Source organism: Stegostoma tigrinum, chromosome 5 (assembly GCF_030684315.1).
Source record: "Stegostoma tigrinum isolate sSteTig4 chromosome 5, sSteTig4.hap1, whole genome shotgun sequence".
NCBI classification, from domain to species: Eukaryota; Metazoa; Chordata; class Chondrichthyes; order Orectolobiformes; family Stegostomatidae; genus Stegostoma; species Stegostoma tigrinum.
The window spans coordinates 30,885,572-30,901,893 of NC_081358.1; the positions used below are offsets into that span (position 1 = coordinate 30,885,572).

The following is a 16,322-nucleotide window of genomic DNA, read 5'->3' on the forward strand; positions in this document are numbered from 1 at the left end:
GACCTAAAATGTGAATAAAAAGTTCAATTTTCGCTAGTCTCTAAAAGAGGAAAACGAAATGAATTCCTGAATTTGATATCTAGGCATGACGACAAATGGTCAAACAGTTAGATTCAGGGAAGCTCAAAAGACCAGAATTAAATGAACACAGATATTGTGGCATGAGCGAGGTTATTAGTGGCAAGATGAATCAAAGTTGAGCACTACTACGGAAATTTACGTGCTTGACCTTGCTGAGGCTCCAGATATATTGGAGTCTTTATATCTAAATTAAACACAGCACGACATTTAATCTTGCACAGTTGTATGGAGAGGGATAGCATCAGTAACTAGGCAATATTGTTTGGAGTAGGACAGAAGCTAATGGGTTTTAGTTTTCCCAATGTTTAATTGGAGAAAATTTCCATACATGATGATTTTGCAGCAACGGAGGAACCAAGGAGATGGTAGAATCGTGAACATACATGTGAAAATTAATGCTGTGCTTTCAGATGATGTGGTCTAAGAACAGCATGTAGATGAGAAATAGGAGAAGACCAAGGATAGGTATTTGGGGGACACCAGAGGTAATAGTGCGAAAGCAGGAGGCAAAGTCAGTGCAAGAGATATTCTGGCTTAGCTAGCTAAGAAAAGGAACCAGGTGAGAATCGTACCAGCCAGTTGCTGAAGTATGATCCATCACTTCATGTCCTTCTATTGAAATGCAGTTTTTTTGTGGTCAGTCTTGATGTGTTGACATCTGAGTAATATTTTGTAGAGGCTGAACAAATAAAGAAAAATAGTTGTTTTAAATGTTTATTCATTCTTGCGGTGTGGACCTTACTGGGCTGGGCCAGCATTTATTGACTGTCTTTACTTATCTTTTAAAAGTGCTGGTGGGCTGCCTTCTTGAACCACTGCAGTAAATTTAGTGTACGTAAGTTCACAGTGTCATTAAGGAGAGAGTTTCGGGATGGCCAGTACGCTACCTAGTCAGGTTGGTGAGTGGCTTAGAAGGGACCTTGCAATTGGTGTTGTCTTGACTACTATGGATCAAACATCCAGCTTTCTCAATGTGCAAGTATGTTCACATCTGTTAGTCGTATTTTAACAAGAGTTGCTGACAGCTCTCATTATTGAAAAAGGATCAGAAGTGAAACTTTATACCATGCGTATTTATCAGGAAATTGTAATTTGTAAAATTGGCATTCCTTCTACATTCTTTCTCTGATAAGTAGTTGCATGATAGCAGGTACTCCGAAAAGAAGGCATATAAATAGGCTTGTCACCAGCTTTGATAACTGCAATGCAGCCAGCTAAGACTGAATTTTACTAAATTTGTGTCATAATGTAATTCAAAAGCTAGAGAAGATGCCAGTGGAATTGCTTAATGATGTCAGCTACCCAGATCTCTGCATCTTGAGGTCTGAAGTTGCAAGTTGCAAGTCTCCTAGAAACAAATATTTTGAAACTAAAGCAGCAGAGATCAATGAAGAGTGTGTTCTGCACTGTAAGCACTGCTACCCACTGTTTGTTCACTCATTCTGAGGAAAGTGATGCTATTTGATAAAGGCATGCAGAAAATGGGGAAAGTAAAAGTGACACATCTTTACCAATATCTTGCCTTCTGTCGTAACATATTGCAACATGTTCACAAGTTGTTTCTCTCTTCACACTGTATTTTGCAGCTTTGCGAAAGGATATGTATCACATTGTTTATGAAATAGGATTTTTTTGTTGCACCTCTCTGAAACTAGGATTTATTCTGACTATTAATTCTCAGTAATCTATTAATAAACTTAGCAGTTACATCACCAATCTCAATATGAATGTTAACATTCAATCTACAATACAACAGCAATTGGATCTCAACATGGTGCCATGCCATGAAAAGAATTCTAAAAAATGAAAGCAAAACTCAAGGGGGTGCCGACTTTAAAACACAATTCTAGAATGAACTTAAGGCTGTAGTGTTATTGTAGGATGCTATTATATGCTATGCAAGCTTTTCATTTTTGTTTAAGATCCAAGTTAAAAGACTGGTTATTGTTTTTAAGAGTAAATAATCTATAATCCCAATCAGAAAATTTAGTAATTACATGAAAATTATTTCTTAATAAGTAAAAGCTTTTACCCCTTTCCATAATTGCAGATGTAGCCAGTGAGAAACAACGAAGACTTTTATATAACCTAGAGATGGAGCAAATGGCGAAAACTGCCAAAGCCCTCATGGAGGCTGTAAGCCATGTGCAGGCACCTTTTACCAGTGCTACACACTTGGATCATGTTAGGCCAATGTTTAAAGTAAGTTATTAGTTGGTGGTAGAAATGTATTGATGATCTTTTAATGTCTTGAATAAACCTTGCCTCTTTCTTTTATGACAGTATGGTTTTTAAAGCTATGCTTCTCTTCCCCACTCTCATCATCTGTACAATTTATTTGCCCAGCATCCTCGTCAACAGACTTATTGATAATTTCCCCCTGTACTGACAGGAGGGAATTATTTGTTAGTTTGTGTATGTTTTAAAAAAAAACTCTAAATGGATCCATTCCAAGGAAACCTGTTCCAGAGATAGGATATGGTCTAAGGAAGAAATAATATATTTTTAGCGAAGACCTGATTCATGGAATCTTTTAAAGATTGGATCTTATTAATATTGGGGGATGGGCTGAATTGAAGTTTTTGTCCAGAATGTTATAGGCTCTTTTCTTGTGAATACAGGTAGTTCTCCTGTAATGTGATCCCCCTTGTGTGAAAGTTGTGTTATAGAGAAATCACTATACCTATACAGTTGAAAGTTTGCGTTATCCAAAGTGTCCACTATTCATTAATCATGGCACAGCCAATTCTCATTAATGAAACACACATTGTAGCAGAACTACTTATACTGCTAATTTATTCAGATTGTAATGGATTATATCTGCTGCTGTGGTGTAATTTGTCACAGCTGTCAAAATGCGAGCAAAGTTTTGGGAGAAGCTTTGTGATGTGAATTGGCCTGAAGCCGCCTCAGTGAGATGAACACTTAAGTTTCTGTTTTTTTCTGGAAAAAGGGTCCAGACCCAAAATGTCAGCCTTCCTGCTCCTTCCTGCTCCTCTGACGCTGCTTGGTCTGCGGTGTTCATCCAGCTCTACACCTTGTTATCTAATGACGGGCCAAGCTTTGATTATTTTCCAGTCAAGTTGCCTGTCTAATTCCCATAACGTTTCTACATCTGTCCATTTTGTAGCATTTTAAAAAAGTGAATTATGTCTGTTAATCTTCTCTGCAGACACTTTGTAATTGATTTCAAACAGTTCAGTTTCTAACTTATGTGAAATAAGAACCATAAAGAAGGAGTCACTTTATTGCGGTGCCTTTGCAAGGTAAATACCTCACTGCCTTAGTGATGAAAACAGTGCAGTGGAGTGATAGCTGGGGGCCGTACTCTTTGTTTTCTCATGAAAGTTTTTAAAAGGAAAATTTCTGTTTCATAGTTGGCTTGGACACCATTTCTGGCAGCTTTCAGTGTCGGTTTACAAGATTGTGATGATACAGAGGTGGCTTTCCTTTGCCTGGAGGGCATACGGTGTGCTATCCGGACTGCATGCATTTTCAATATTCAGGTAATACCTGCACCCTTGTATGAACCAACTTGTTTTGGTCCAAAAGAATTTAATGAAATAGTTTTGTAAGAGTAGGTTTATCCTAAATCTATCCAGTCTCCTAAATCTCCATAGATTGGATTTAAGTTGAACCAGACAGAAATGTATGTCACAGTGTTAGTGAAGTTTTTGGTGTTAATTCATATAGGTAGTTGTATAGCCCCACTTAACATTATTCATTGGGACCTGTTTCTTGATTTCGAGTTGCCATTTTTGTTTTAGCGTCCAGTATAGCAGTGTCTGTCCTACATACACACATTCCTTTTTCTGGCTATGAGAGAAGTGCCTTTTTTAAATATTCACTCCTGGGATGTGTGCGGTGCTGTCTAGCCAGTATTTATTGCCCATCCCTTGTTGCCCTGCCTGCCTTTCAGCCTTACTGAAGCACCCAGACGAAACCCATGCAGACACAGGAAGAATGTACAAACTCCACATGGACAGTTGCCTGAAGGTGGAATCAAACCCAGGTCCCTGGCACTGTGAGGCAGCAGTGCTAACCACTGAGCCACCATGTCACCAAACTGGGGACCTTTCGCGTGTGAGGCGAGCATGATAACCACTACACTACAGAAACAGGTAGTATTGGGGACTTCAGTTGCACTGATCAGCCTGTGCCATTAGATGGAGCCTGGCCAAACTACCAGTACTGCAGAATAGTATATTATTTTCTTTGATATTTTAAAACGTATTTTCTTTACCAAACGTGAAGTACAGGTGGTACTGTATTTGAATTTGAACATACAGGCATAATGTTTTAATTGCATTTCCTCTGCTAAAGAAACCTTTGCAGAACCTAACTACTTTAATTGATTCCTATGGAAATCAATGCTTTATTTAAAGCTTTTTCCACTCAAAAGTCACAATTTTCAGGATCATGATCCTGACAATTCGTGAGGACACCAGCTACTTATGTTCAGCTTTTTAAAAAGTCACCTGTATGAAGTATATTTGTTCTGAGTATGTCGCGGCATGCCCACATTTATTGTTGGGGAGAATTCATGTTCTTGTATCTGGTATTTTCTGGAATAATGCATCACTTTAATTTCTGAAGTTGCTCAAAACCAACTTAAAACGTTGTCAGAGATGATGGGAACTGCAGATGCTGGAGATTCCAAGATAATAAAATGTGAGGCTGGATGAACACAGCAGGCCAAGCAGCATCTCAGGAGCACAAAAGCTGACGTTTCGGGCCTAGACCCTTCTTCAGAGAGGGGGATGGGGGGAGGGAACTGGAATAAATAGGGAGAGAGGGGGAGGCGGACCGAAGATGGAGAGTAAAGAAGATAGGTGGAGAGGGTGTAGGTGGGGAGGTAGGGAGGGGATAGGTCAGTCCAGGGAAGACGGACAGGTCAAGGAGGTGGGATGAGGTTAGTAGGTAGCTGGGGGTGCGGCTTGGGGTGGGAGGAAGGGATGGGTGAGAGGAAGAACCGGTTAGGGAGGCAGAGACAGGTTGGACTGGTTTTGGGATGCAGTGGGTGGGGGGGAAGAGCTGGGCTGGTTGTGTGGTGCAGTGGGGGGAGGGGATGAACTGGGCTGGTTTAGGGATGCAGTGGGGGAAGGGGAGATTTTGAAACTGGTGAAGTCCACATTGATACCATATGGCTGCAGGGTTCCCAGGCGGAATATGAGTTGCTGTTCCTGCAACCTTCGGGTGGCATCATTGTGGCAGTGCAGGAGGCCCATGATGGACATGTCATCAAGAGAATGGGAGGGGGAGTGGAAATGGTTTGCGACTGGGAGGTGCAGTTGTTTGTTGCGAACTGAGCGGAGGTGTTCTGCAAAGCGGTCCCCAAGCCTCCGCTTGGTTTCCCCAATGTAGAGAAAGCCGCACCGGGTACAGTGGATGCAGTATACCACATTGGCAGATGTGCAGGTGAATCTCTGCTTAATGTGGAATGTCATCTTGGGGCCTGGGATAGGGGTGAGGGAGGAGGTGTGGGGACAAGTGTAGCATTTCCTGCGGTTGCAGGGGAAGGTGCCGGGTGTGGTGGGGTTGGAACCTTCCCCTGCAACCGCAGGAAATGCTACACTTGTCCCCACACCTCCTCCCTCACCCCCATCCCAGGCCCCAAGATGACATTCCACATTAAGCAGAGATTCACCTGCACATCTGCCAATGTGGTATACTGCATCCACTGTACCCGGTGCGGCTTTCTCTACATTGGGGAAACCAAGCGGAGGCTTGGGGACCGCTTTGCAGAACACCTCCGCTCAGTTCGCAACAAACAACTGCACCTCCCAGTCGCAAACCATTTCCACTCCCCCTCCCATTCTCTTGATGACATGTCCATCATGGGCCTCCTGCACTGCCACAATGATGCCACCCGAAGGTTGCAGGAACAGCAACTCATATTCCGCCTGGGAACCCTGCAGCCATATGGTATCAATGTGGACTTCACCAGTTTCAAAATCTCCCCTTCCCCCACTGCATCCCTAAACCAGCCCAGTTCATCCCCTCCCCCCACTGCACCACACAACCAGCCCAGCTCTTCCCCCCCCACCCACTGCATCCCAAAACCAGTCCAACCTGTCTCTGCCTCCCTAACCGGTTCTTCCTCTCACCCATCCCTTCCTCCCACCCCAAGCCGCACCCCCAGCTACCTACTAACCTCATCCCACCTCCTTGACCTGTCCGTCTTCCCTGGACTGACCTATCCCCTCCCTACCTCCCCACCTACACCCTCTCCACCTATCTTCTTTACTCTCCATCTTCGGTCCGCCTCCCCCTCTCTCCCTATTTATTCCAGTTCCCTCCCCCCATCCCCCTCTCTGAAGAAGGGTCTAGGCCCGAAACGTCAGCTTTTGTGCTCCTGAGATGCTGCTTGGCCTGCTGTGTTCATCCAGCCTCACATTTTATTATCTTAAAACGTTGTCATATGGATGTGATTGTGTAAAACATAAAGAAACTTGAATAACTGATATATGCTTTACATTAACTTTTGGTTTGTTTTGGGGTTCGAAGATTTATTGCAGGCTTTCCAAATAACTTGATCTGATCGGTAAAAGTGTGTTCATATTAGATGACGGTATTTTCAGGATGAAAATGTTCAAATCTCTGATTTAAAAACAAATACTGACTATGCTATGAATCAAAACACTGGGTTTGGTGCTTTAATCAAACTCAGTGAGCCGTTATCTAGATAATGTTCATCTGACAAGAAAGCACCGTTCTCTTTCTGTACAGAGAAACAGTCTTAATTTAGGGGACCAGGAGCTACGTGTTCTATTTAAATTAGTTTTCCCATGGGACTGTGAACACTGTTAGTGAGCTATGAACATTTGGGGCTAAGCAATAAAGTATTATAGTATCTTTTATTGCATTTTTAAATGACTTTAATTACAACAATTATGTTAACAGCTCGAAAGAGATGCCTATGTGCAGGCCCTGGCACGATTTACTTTATTAACGGCCAGTTCTGGCATTACTGAAATGAAGCAGAAGAACATAGATACCATCAAAACACTTATCACGGTGGCTCACACAGATGGGAATTACCTTGGGACCTCCTGGCATGAGGTATGAAATAATATTTACTGCTGTGCTTCCTTTCTGAGACTGGCATAAACTTGTTGACTTGTGTTGAGAATATAAACCTTTGAGATGGAATTTTGAAGTATTGTGTTGTGAATTGTTTCATTGTGCATTAGGCAAAATGTTGAACCCTTGGAGTATTATCAAATTTATAAAATGGTGTCCTGGCAAATATTTGAGATATCTTCATATTTCAGACAACTGTAATCACATCATTGTTTCGAAAATTAATTTGCTTGTCCTGTTTAGGGTTTTTGTTTAGGGTCATGATTGGCTGAAATTTTGTTTTCAAACCCTGTTTAATCATTTGTTCCAGAAGTACAATGCAATTTCAGAGTTTACACTATTTCTGCAATACTTGTTAACATCATAAAGCTTGATGGTTACACTGGATTATTGTCATTCAGGAATTCAACATCCTTTCTTACATGAAATTTCCAGCAGATAACCAAATTAAAAAGGTTAACGATGTTTCTCATACCTGAGAAAATGCTTTTTTAAGTTTGCATTGCTGCCAAGTACCTAACAATTGATGTATTGACTAGAATTTATTCTCAGGGCCCCAATATTACTAGAGAGAAGGGAAACCATTCTGTAGCATGGAAACTGGAAGCAAAGAGGGTTGGTTAGATTATATGGCAGGCCCTGTTTGTGATTTTTGAAATATGATTTCTTGCCATGTTCATAAATACCAGGCCATTAGGAGTAGGAGCAGAAGTAGACCATTTAGCGCATGAGGTCTGCTTAATTAGATCATGCCTGATTTGATAATCCTCAGCTCTCCTTTCCTGCCTCTTCCCAAAATCCTTGATTCCCTTACTGACTCAAAATCTATCTCCATCTTTGCATAAACTGTACTACCCAGCCTTGTCAGCCTTGAGTGGGTAAGGAATTCCATAGATTCTCTATTCTCTGCAAGAAGAAATTTCTCCATGTCTCTGTCCTAATTGGATAACCCTTCATTCTGACGTTATGCCATCTGGTCCTATACGCTCCCACAATGACAATAAACTATTCTAAACCTTCAAATCCTCTAAGAACCTTGTATGTTTCAATAAGATTGCCATTTGTTCTTCTAAACACCAATGACTATAGGCCCAATTTATTTAATTTCTCCTCATAAAATAATCCTTCCGTATCCAAGATCAGCCAAATGAATCTTCATTGTCAGTTTGTCTTTTCTTAGATAAGTAGACCAGAATTGTTCATGGTATTTCAACTGGAGTGGTCAAGGGGAACATGACTAGTACAAGAAAGTTCAAAGAAACACAAAGGGTGGTAGAAATAATGTAGGGAATTATAGACCAGTGAGTCTCGGTGCTGGGAAACCACTGGAGAAAATTCTGAAGGAGAGCATTTATCTCTACTTAGAGAGGACACATTAATCGGGCATAGTCAGTGTGGCTTTATCAGAGGGAGATAACTAATCTGATTGAATCTTTTTGAGGTGGTGACCAAGCGTGTAGAGAACGGTTGTGCAGTTGATGTGAATTTAGTATAAATTACAGCACTTAAGAAGATTCCACGTAGTAGACTGATTAAAAAGATAAAACACATGGGATCCCTGGTAACTTGGCAGGTTGGTTCCAAAATTGGCTTAGTGCTCTGTAACTGAAGGTGATGTAAGAAGGCTGTTAATATGACTGGAGGTTGGTGTTCCTTATTCTTCATGCTGTATATAAAACATACAGAAGAAAATGGAGGAGGAATGGTAAGTTTGCAGATGACATGAGGTTTGGCTGGGTGGTTGACAGTGCAGAAGAAGCTCTTAGGTTACAGGATGACAGACAGATTGATCACATAGGCAGATCAGGGACAAATGGAATTTAACACTGAGAAGTGTGAGGTGATGCACTTTAAAGTTTCGAGCCAAGGGAATACTCACTGAATATCAAGGCAGTAGGAAGTGCATGGACCCATGAAAATGGATATGAGGTTAATATGATAGTCAAGAGGGCAGGCCATAGGAAGAGTGTTGTGAAACTTGAATACCAGTTCAGAAAAGATTTACAAGGATGTTGCCCAGGGTTGGAGGAAGGGTTTGAGCTATAGGGAGATGCAAAATGGGCTGGATAGGGTGAATAGGTCTTTGCCCCGGAGAGTCCAAAACTACAGAGCATAGGTTTAATGTGAGAGGGGAAAACTTGAAAAAGGACCTAAAGGGTAACTTTCACACAGAGGGTGGTGCATGTATGGAACAAGCTACCAGGGGAAGTGGTGGAGGCTGGTACAATTACAACATTTAAAAGGCAGAGATGGTAAGAATTGCAGATGCTGGAGTCAGAGATAACACATTGTGGAGCTGGAGGAACACAACAGGTCGGGCTGCATTAGAGGAGCAGGAAGGTTGATGTTTCGAGTCAGGCCCTTTTTCAAAAACTCCAAAATATCAACTTGCCTGTTCTTCTGAAGCTGTCTGACGTGTTGTGTTCTTCCACCTCCACACAAGATTTAAAAGGCATCTGAATAGAAAGGGTTTAGAGGGATATGGGCTAAATGCTGGCAAATGGGACTAGATTGATTTAGGATATCTAGTTGGCATGGATGGGTTGGACTGAAGGTTCTGTTTCCATGCTGTACATCTCTGTAACTGTATAAACAGGACACCTGACTTAAAAGCCACAGCATAAGTTATAAAAGCAAGGAGGTTATTTTGAAGTTGTATGGGACTTTGGTAAAGCTACAGCTGGCGTACTGTGTGCAGTCCTAGTTTTCAAACTATAGGAAGAATATGATTGCACTAGAGGGGGTGTGGAAGAGATTTACCAGGATGTTACCTGAAATGAAGCCGTTTAGCTATGAAGAGAGGCTGGATAAACTCGGATCGTTTTCTTCAGAGCAGAGAAGACCGAGGAGGACCTGAAAGTGATTATAAGATTGAGGGGCATAGGCAGGATGCATAGAAAGAAACTTTTTCCAGTGGCTGAAGGATCAATAACAAGAGAGTATGAAACAGACCTACCTCAGCCCTGCATTTCCCAGGGCTAATTCACCTAGACTGCACATCCATGGACACTGTAAAAAATTTACCATGGCCAATCCACACCTAACCTGCATGTCTTTCAGAAGAACAGGCAAGTTGATGTTTTGGAGTTTTTGAAAAAGGGCCTGACTCGAAACATCAACCTTCTTGCTCCTCTAATGTGGGAGGAAACTGGAAGACCCAGAGGAAACCAATGCAGACAAGGGGAGAATATGTAAACAGCTTTCTAAGGCTGGAATCAAACTTAGGTACATGGCACTGAGACAGCAGTGCTAACCACTGAGCCACCATGCCATGCAGACTCGGCAACTGTTGTGCAGAATGCCTACATTCTACTCGAAAGGTCATAATGTTCAATAGTATGGGCCATGTCTTGGAAGATGGGAATAAGATTTAAAGTGGCTTTGTTAGTGCAAGATCGATGTGCTGAAGGGTCTCTTCCGTATTGTATGATTACAATGATTTCTAATATTTTAAGTACTGGGGCTGTTTAGTATAGCACCTGTAGTGAATGTAATTCCCAGAGAAAAAGTGAAATCTGGAGAATCATGGGCTAAGTATTGAGAATTTATGAGGGTGTCCTAAGAGATCAGTGGAGAAGGGCTTAAAATAGCGAGGGACATGTGGAGGTGCATGGAGCTGCGAACATAGCACATGCCTTGGTGTGCACTGAATTGTAAAGTGGAGAGTAGTGCTACTGCTCTTGGCCGTCAATAGAACATACAGCAAGAAGCGGGAGTAAGCATTTCAGCCTCTCAGGCATGTTCTTCCGTTTAATAAGATCATGCTGATGTAATCATAATCTCAAATCTACATTCTGGTCTACCCATGATATCCTTTCACCTCCTTGTTTGCTAAGAATCTAACATCTGCCCTAAATTGTATGAGATTTCTTAAGAGTTTGGCACCAAATGAAATGCTTGTTCAGAGAGCCAGTGCTGACACAATGGGACAAATGGGCGCCTCTTGTGTTCTAATAGTTCTGTGCCTTAAACCTTTACATTATAGGTGACTGAAGATAGATTTCAACAGTTCTTTAATGACCTATTGCCTGCTGTAATCTCTTCTGTTCTAAGATATTAGTTTGACACTTGTAAAACATGGATTATCGTTATTTTTTCTTTTAGCTTAGTTTCTACGTTCCTCAATTGTAGTTCTCACCACAATTTCAGTGTCGGGCATTCATTTTAGCAAGGGCATTTTAGCCATGTTTGCTTAATGTAAAGTCTCATCCTGTATGTGTGTAACATTAATTACTTTGATCTATGATTTAATAAACATGTCAGCTGTATTTTATAACAGTATAATTCAATTGACTTTGAGGTGAATTATTCAAGAGTGACAGTATAAATCTTCAGAAATTATTTCAGAACATTTCAATGTCCTTAATTTAACTTGTTTACTTTTAGTTCTAATTTTGTCATGTATTGGAAATATTTTGTAAATTTGTCCTTTCTGGTACCTGTAAATGTTCATAGATCTTAAAATGCATCAGTCAGCTGGAACTGGCCCAGTTAATAGGGACTGGAGTAAAAGCACGTTATATTTCTGGAACAGTTAGAGGTCGGGAAGGATCAGTTTCTGGATCCAGAGACCAAACAGCTGATGAATTTTTAAGTTTGGGCCTGGGTAAGTTGATTTTCTTTGTCAGTTTATGCTTGGAATAAATTTGCACCATGGCCACGTCTTGATGTTTCCTTTAAAATGTTATTGCTGTGTGAAGCCAACTTTTTCAATGCTCAACAACTTTAACTCTGTGTACTTGCCTGCGGTCACCATATTTAACATGGAGCAAGACTTAGAGGCTTCTGTATGGCCCAGTATCTGTGCAGGTTCTTGGGAATATGGATTATGGTGGGTCCTTTACCTATCAAATTCAGCACACTGAAACAACATACGTAATGCAACCCTCTGCGTTTTTAGTGGTTGTCCATCACTGGTTCACTGCCTAACATTCCAAGTTCTCATTTATTTTCATGTGCAGCCCCTTCTGGAGTAAATCCCCAGGCACCAAAATCTCATCCGTGCTCTCTTTTTGTTTTGTCTTGGCCCTCAACATTCATGCCTTCAGTTAGTTTTCCTATAAACAGTGACACGTGTCATTTGATACTAGAAATCATAAAAGAGGTTTCCAGTTCATTCCGTCAGCATGATTTCTGACAAACCAAATATTAGACAGGAAGTGGAAAGTGGGAAAAGGAACTGAATTGGAGGAATGGTTCAATAAAGTAGCGTGAAAGAAAGGCGTGCATTTGTGCAGCATTTTCTTAAGTGTTTAGGCCATCCTAAAGTCATCCTAAAAGTGCTACCAGATGGAGTTTAATTTACACAAATGTGAGGTGCTGCATTTTAGTAAGGCAAATCAGGGCAGGTTGCATAGACTTAATGATAAGGCCCTGAGGAGTGTTGCCAAACAAAGCGGCCTTGGAGAGCAGCTGCATATTTCCTTGAAAGTAGAGCCACAGGTAGACAGCATAGTGAAAAAGCAGTTTGGTATGCTTGCCTTTTTTGGTCAGTGCATTAAGGAAAGGAGTTCGGAGGTCATGTTGCACCTAAGCGGGACATTGGTTTGGCTACTTTTGAAATGCATTGCTCACATCTGGTCTCCCAGCTGTGGGAAAGATGTTGTGAAACTTGAAAGGGTTCAGAAAAGATTAACAAAAATGTTGCCAGAGGATTTGAACTATTTAAAAAAAAATCTGAAATAGGCTGGGGCTATTTTCCTTGGACCGTTGGAGGCTGAGTGGTGAGTTAGAAGTTTATAAAATCACGAGGGGCATGGATAGGGTGAATAGTCATGGTCCTTTTCCCAGGGTAGGGAAGTCTAAAACTAGAGGGCATAGGTTTAAGGTGAGAGGGGAAAGATTTAAAAGGGACCCAGGGATCAACTTTTTCACGCAGCGGGTGGTGCCTGTATGAAATGAGCTCCAGAGGAAGTGGGTGGAGACTAGTGTAATTCCAGCACTTAAAAGGCATCTGGATGAGTATATGAAAAGGAAGCGTTAGGGGTTATCGGTCAAATGCTGGCAAATTGGACCAGATTTACTTAGGATGTCTGGTTGACAGAGGAGTTAGACTGAAGAGTCTGTTTCCATGATTCTATAACCATTCAGTTGCTTTAAATTTTGCAGTAGAAACTATTTAACATGCATAGGGAATCTGCAGCAGAGAACATACATTTTTGCATGTTTAATTATGTCCTGTTGACATTAAAACATTTAATCTGGACTTGCCTCATTCTCCTTAGATTTCCTCTGAGCAACCCAAATTGAGGCATTTAAAAATTTCCATTCTGGCTATTAATTCTTAAACTTAACATTTTCATTTTAATTATATTGTTTTTTGCAATTCTCTGTAATTGCTTCTTCTGTCTAGAATTGTTTACACATACAGATTGCATCTCGTGTTACAATCTGAAAATTTGCACTAGTGCAAATAAAAACACTGAAAAAATTAATCCAGTAATGTTTGTTTCAATGCCTACTCAGGCACTCTTGTCGGTGGGACTGTGGACCGAAAGCAAATAGCCAGTATCCAGGAATCTATTGGTGAGACGAGCTCTCAGAGTGTTGTTGTTGCAGTTGACCGGTAAGATCAATTTTATTTCAAATGTACATTTTGTGGTTCTTTTTGGTTTACTTTGTCCAACTTCTGCTTTGACCTTAATTGACAATTTCATGTTGCTTTATTGTAGGAGTACCCTGTCTTTACCTAAAAATAATTTATTTAATTACTTAATTTAAGTTGCATTTTTAACATCATAAAACAAGGTCCTTCATTAGATGTTATCAAACAGAATTTCACTAAAGCTGCAGCATATTAGGACAGATCACTAAAAACTTGGTCAGAGAGACAGATTTCAAGGAGCATCTCGAAAGACAAGGGTGGTAAGAGTAGCAAGCTATTTTGAGATGGATTTACAGATCTACGTCTGTTGAGGTTTAGGATGTATTTTTGGTAATAATGTAAATTTTGGCATCAACGTGGAAAAGCTACAGCACAGGATTACTTGTGCTCCAAACAGAAGAGGAGGAATGCAATAGCTAGGGTGATCCCTCAACTAATAAATCAGGTCAAAGCTCTGAGGTCTGTTTCCAGTCATGCGTGGTGCTGTACAGCTAAACAAAACACTCGAGGAGGATGCATACTAATATTCTCATCCTCACTGACGGAGCCCAGGAAGTCAGTGTAAAAGACAATGCAGAAACATTTGCAAATGTCTTCAGTCAGAAGTACCAAGTGGATGGTCCATCTCTGCCTTCACCGGAGGTCAACATCATCAAAGATACCAGCCTTCAATCAGTTCAGTTTATTCCTAGTGATACCAAGAAAAAAAATTGAAGGCAATGTTTTAGTATTTGTACTGAAGACATCTATTCCAGAACTAGTTGTGCCCTTATCCAAGCTGATGTGAAAATTTACTCCAGTTTGTCTTGTCCACAAAAAGCAAATAACTCCAACCTGGCCAGTTACTGCCTCGTACATTTACTCTGTCATCTGCAAAGGGTTGAAACTGTTGTTGACAGTGCTATCAAATGTCATATGTGTTCTTTCAGATGACTGAATACCTGATCTCATTACACCCTTGGCTCAAATATAATCAAAAGTGCTGAATTTAAGAGGGGAAATAGGGAAGATATCAAGGCAGATTTGACAGGACGTGGCATCAAGGACTCCTAGCAAAAGTAAATGGGAATTGATGACAAAACTCTCTCTGCTAGTTTGTATTATAATGAACACAAAGGATGTGGCCTTAAGGACTCCTAGCAAAAGTATAGTCAATGGGAATTGATGACAAAACTCTCTGCTGGTTTTAGTTGTTGGAGTCGTCTTAGCCACAAGACGTCACTGCAGGGTTGATAAATGGCAATTGACATTGATGCCACATGGCTGCCAGGTAATGACCATCTCCAACAAGAGAGAATCCAACTATCAACCTTTGACATTCAATGGCATTGCCATAGCTAAATCCCTACTCTCAACAACCTGGTAATTAATAATGGGCAGAAACTGAACAGGACCAACCATGTAAATGCTGTGGCTACAAAAGCAGATGAGAAGCTGGGACTACTGCAGCAAGTAACTCGCCTCCTGACTCCCCAAGCTGGTCTGTCGTCTGCAAGACTGAAGTCACCAGTGTGATGGATTATTCCCCACTTGCCTGGATGACTGCAGCTCCAACAACACTTAAGCTCAACACAATCCAGGAGAAAGCAATCTGCTTAAGTGGCACCTTTTCAACTCTTACAATTTGTATTCTGATCACCACAAATGTACAATGACAGCAGTATGTACCATCGGCAAAGTTTGTTGTAAACCTCACCACGACTAATTAGACAGCACCTTTCAAACCTGTGACCTCTACCACCTGGAAGGACAAGGCCAGCAGATACATGGAAACGGTACCATCTGCAAGTTCTCCTCCAAACTACACACCATCCTGACTTGGAGCTATATCACTCTTCCTTTACTGTTTGGAAGTCAAAATCCTGAAGCACACTCCCTACTACAACTGTGGGCATCTTTATACATTGTGGGTGGCTGTGATTCAAGAAGAACTAAACTGCTATTTGGAGGGCAAATAAAGGTAGCATTGAACTCTATTGTGTGAATGAACAAGTAAAAGAATAATACAGAACAGAAGGTGGCCATTCTACCTGTTGTGGGTGCTAGCTTTTTGAAAGATGTACCCAGTAATTTCATCAATCCACAATTCTGTCAAATGCCTGCAGTTTTCCCTATTTCACATAATAAACCAGCTTTCTTTTACTATTGAATCTGATTCCACTATAATGCGGTAGTGCAATCAAGTTTCTGAACGTTTAAAAAAAAATATTACTCTGGAGGTTCAGCCTTTGAGCAAGATAACATCAATAGACTTCGACATATTAAAACCGTTAGTGAAAATGGGAATAGTGCAGCAACATGGTTAAGATGGAGGAGATCAACCATTGCCTCATTGAAAGGTCGGGCAAACTCAAAGGGCTAAATAGCCTATTGCTGCTCCTACTTGCCACACTTTAATGTTTTCATTTCACTACTGATTCTTTTATTTTAATTCTCTGTCCACTGGTTACCAACCCTCTGGTTTTTCCTCTTTATGTTCTGTCACAATTCTCCATGATATTGGTCACATTACCTTCCCTGCTGCAAGAGCAACTCCAATTTCTCTCATCCTATC

The 16,322-nt window shown here is 41.0% G+C and overlaps 1 protein-coding gene across 4 annotated transcripts in view; it reads left to right on the top strand.

The window, feature by feature from the left end:
* The window catches only part of arfgef1 (ADP-ribosylation factor guanine nucleotide-exchange factor 1 (brefeldin A-inhibited)), a 168,709-nt gene that overhangs the window by 122,094 nt on the left and 30,293 nt on the right, over window positions 1-16,322 (top strand). For all 4 annotated transcript variants that reach the window (XM_048528690.2, XM_048528692.2, XM_048528693.2 and 1 more), the window contains 5 exons: window positions 2,132-2,283; window positions 3,459-3,587; window positions 6,985-7,143; window positions 11,620-11,770; window positions 13,630-13,729. In XM_048528690.2, coding sequence (XP_048384647.1) covers window positions 2,132-2,283; window positions 3,459-3,587; window positions 6,985-7,143; window positions 11,620-11,770; window positions 13,630-13,729 — 691 coding nt within the window. The remainder of the gene's footprint in view (window positions 1-2,131; window positions 2,284-3,458; window positions 3,588-6,984; window positions 7,144-11,619; window positions 11,771-13,629; window positions 13,730-16,322) is intronic.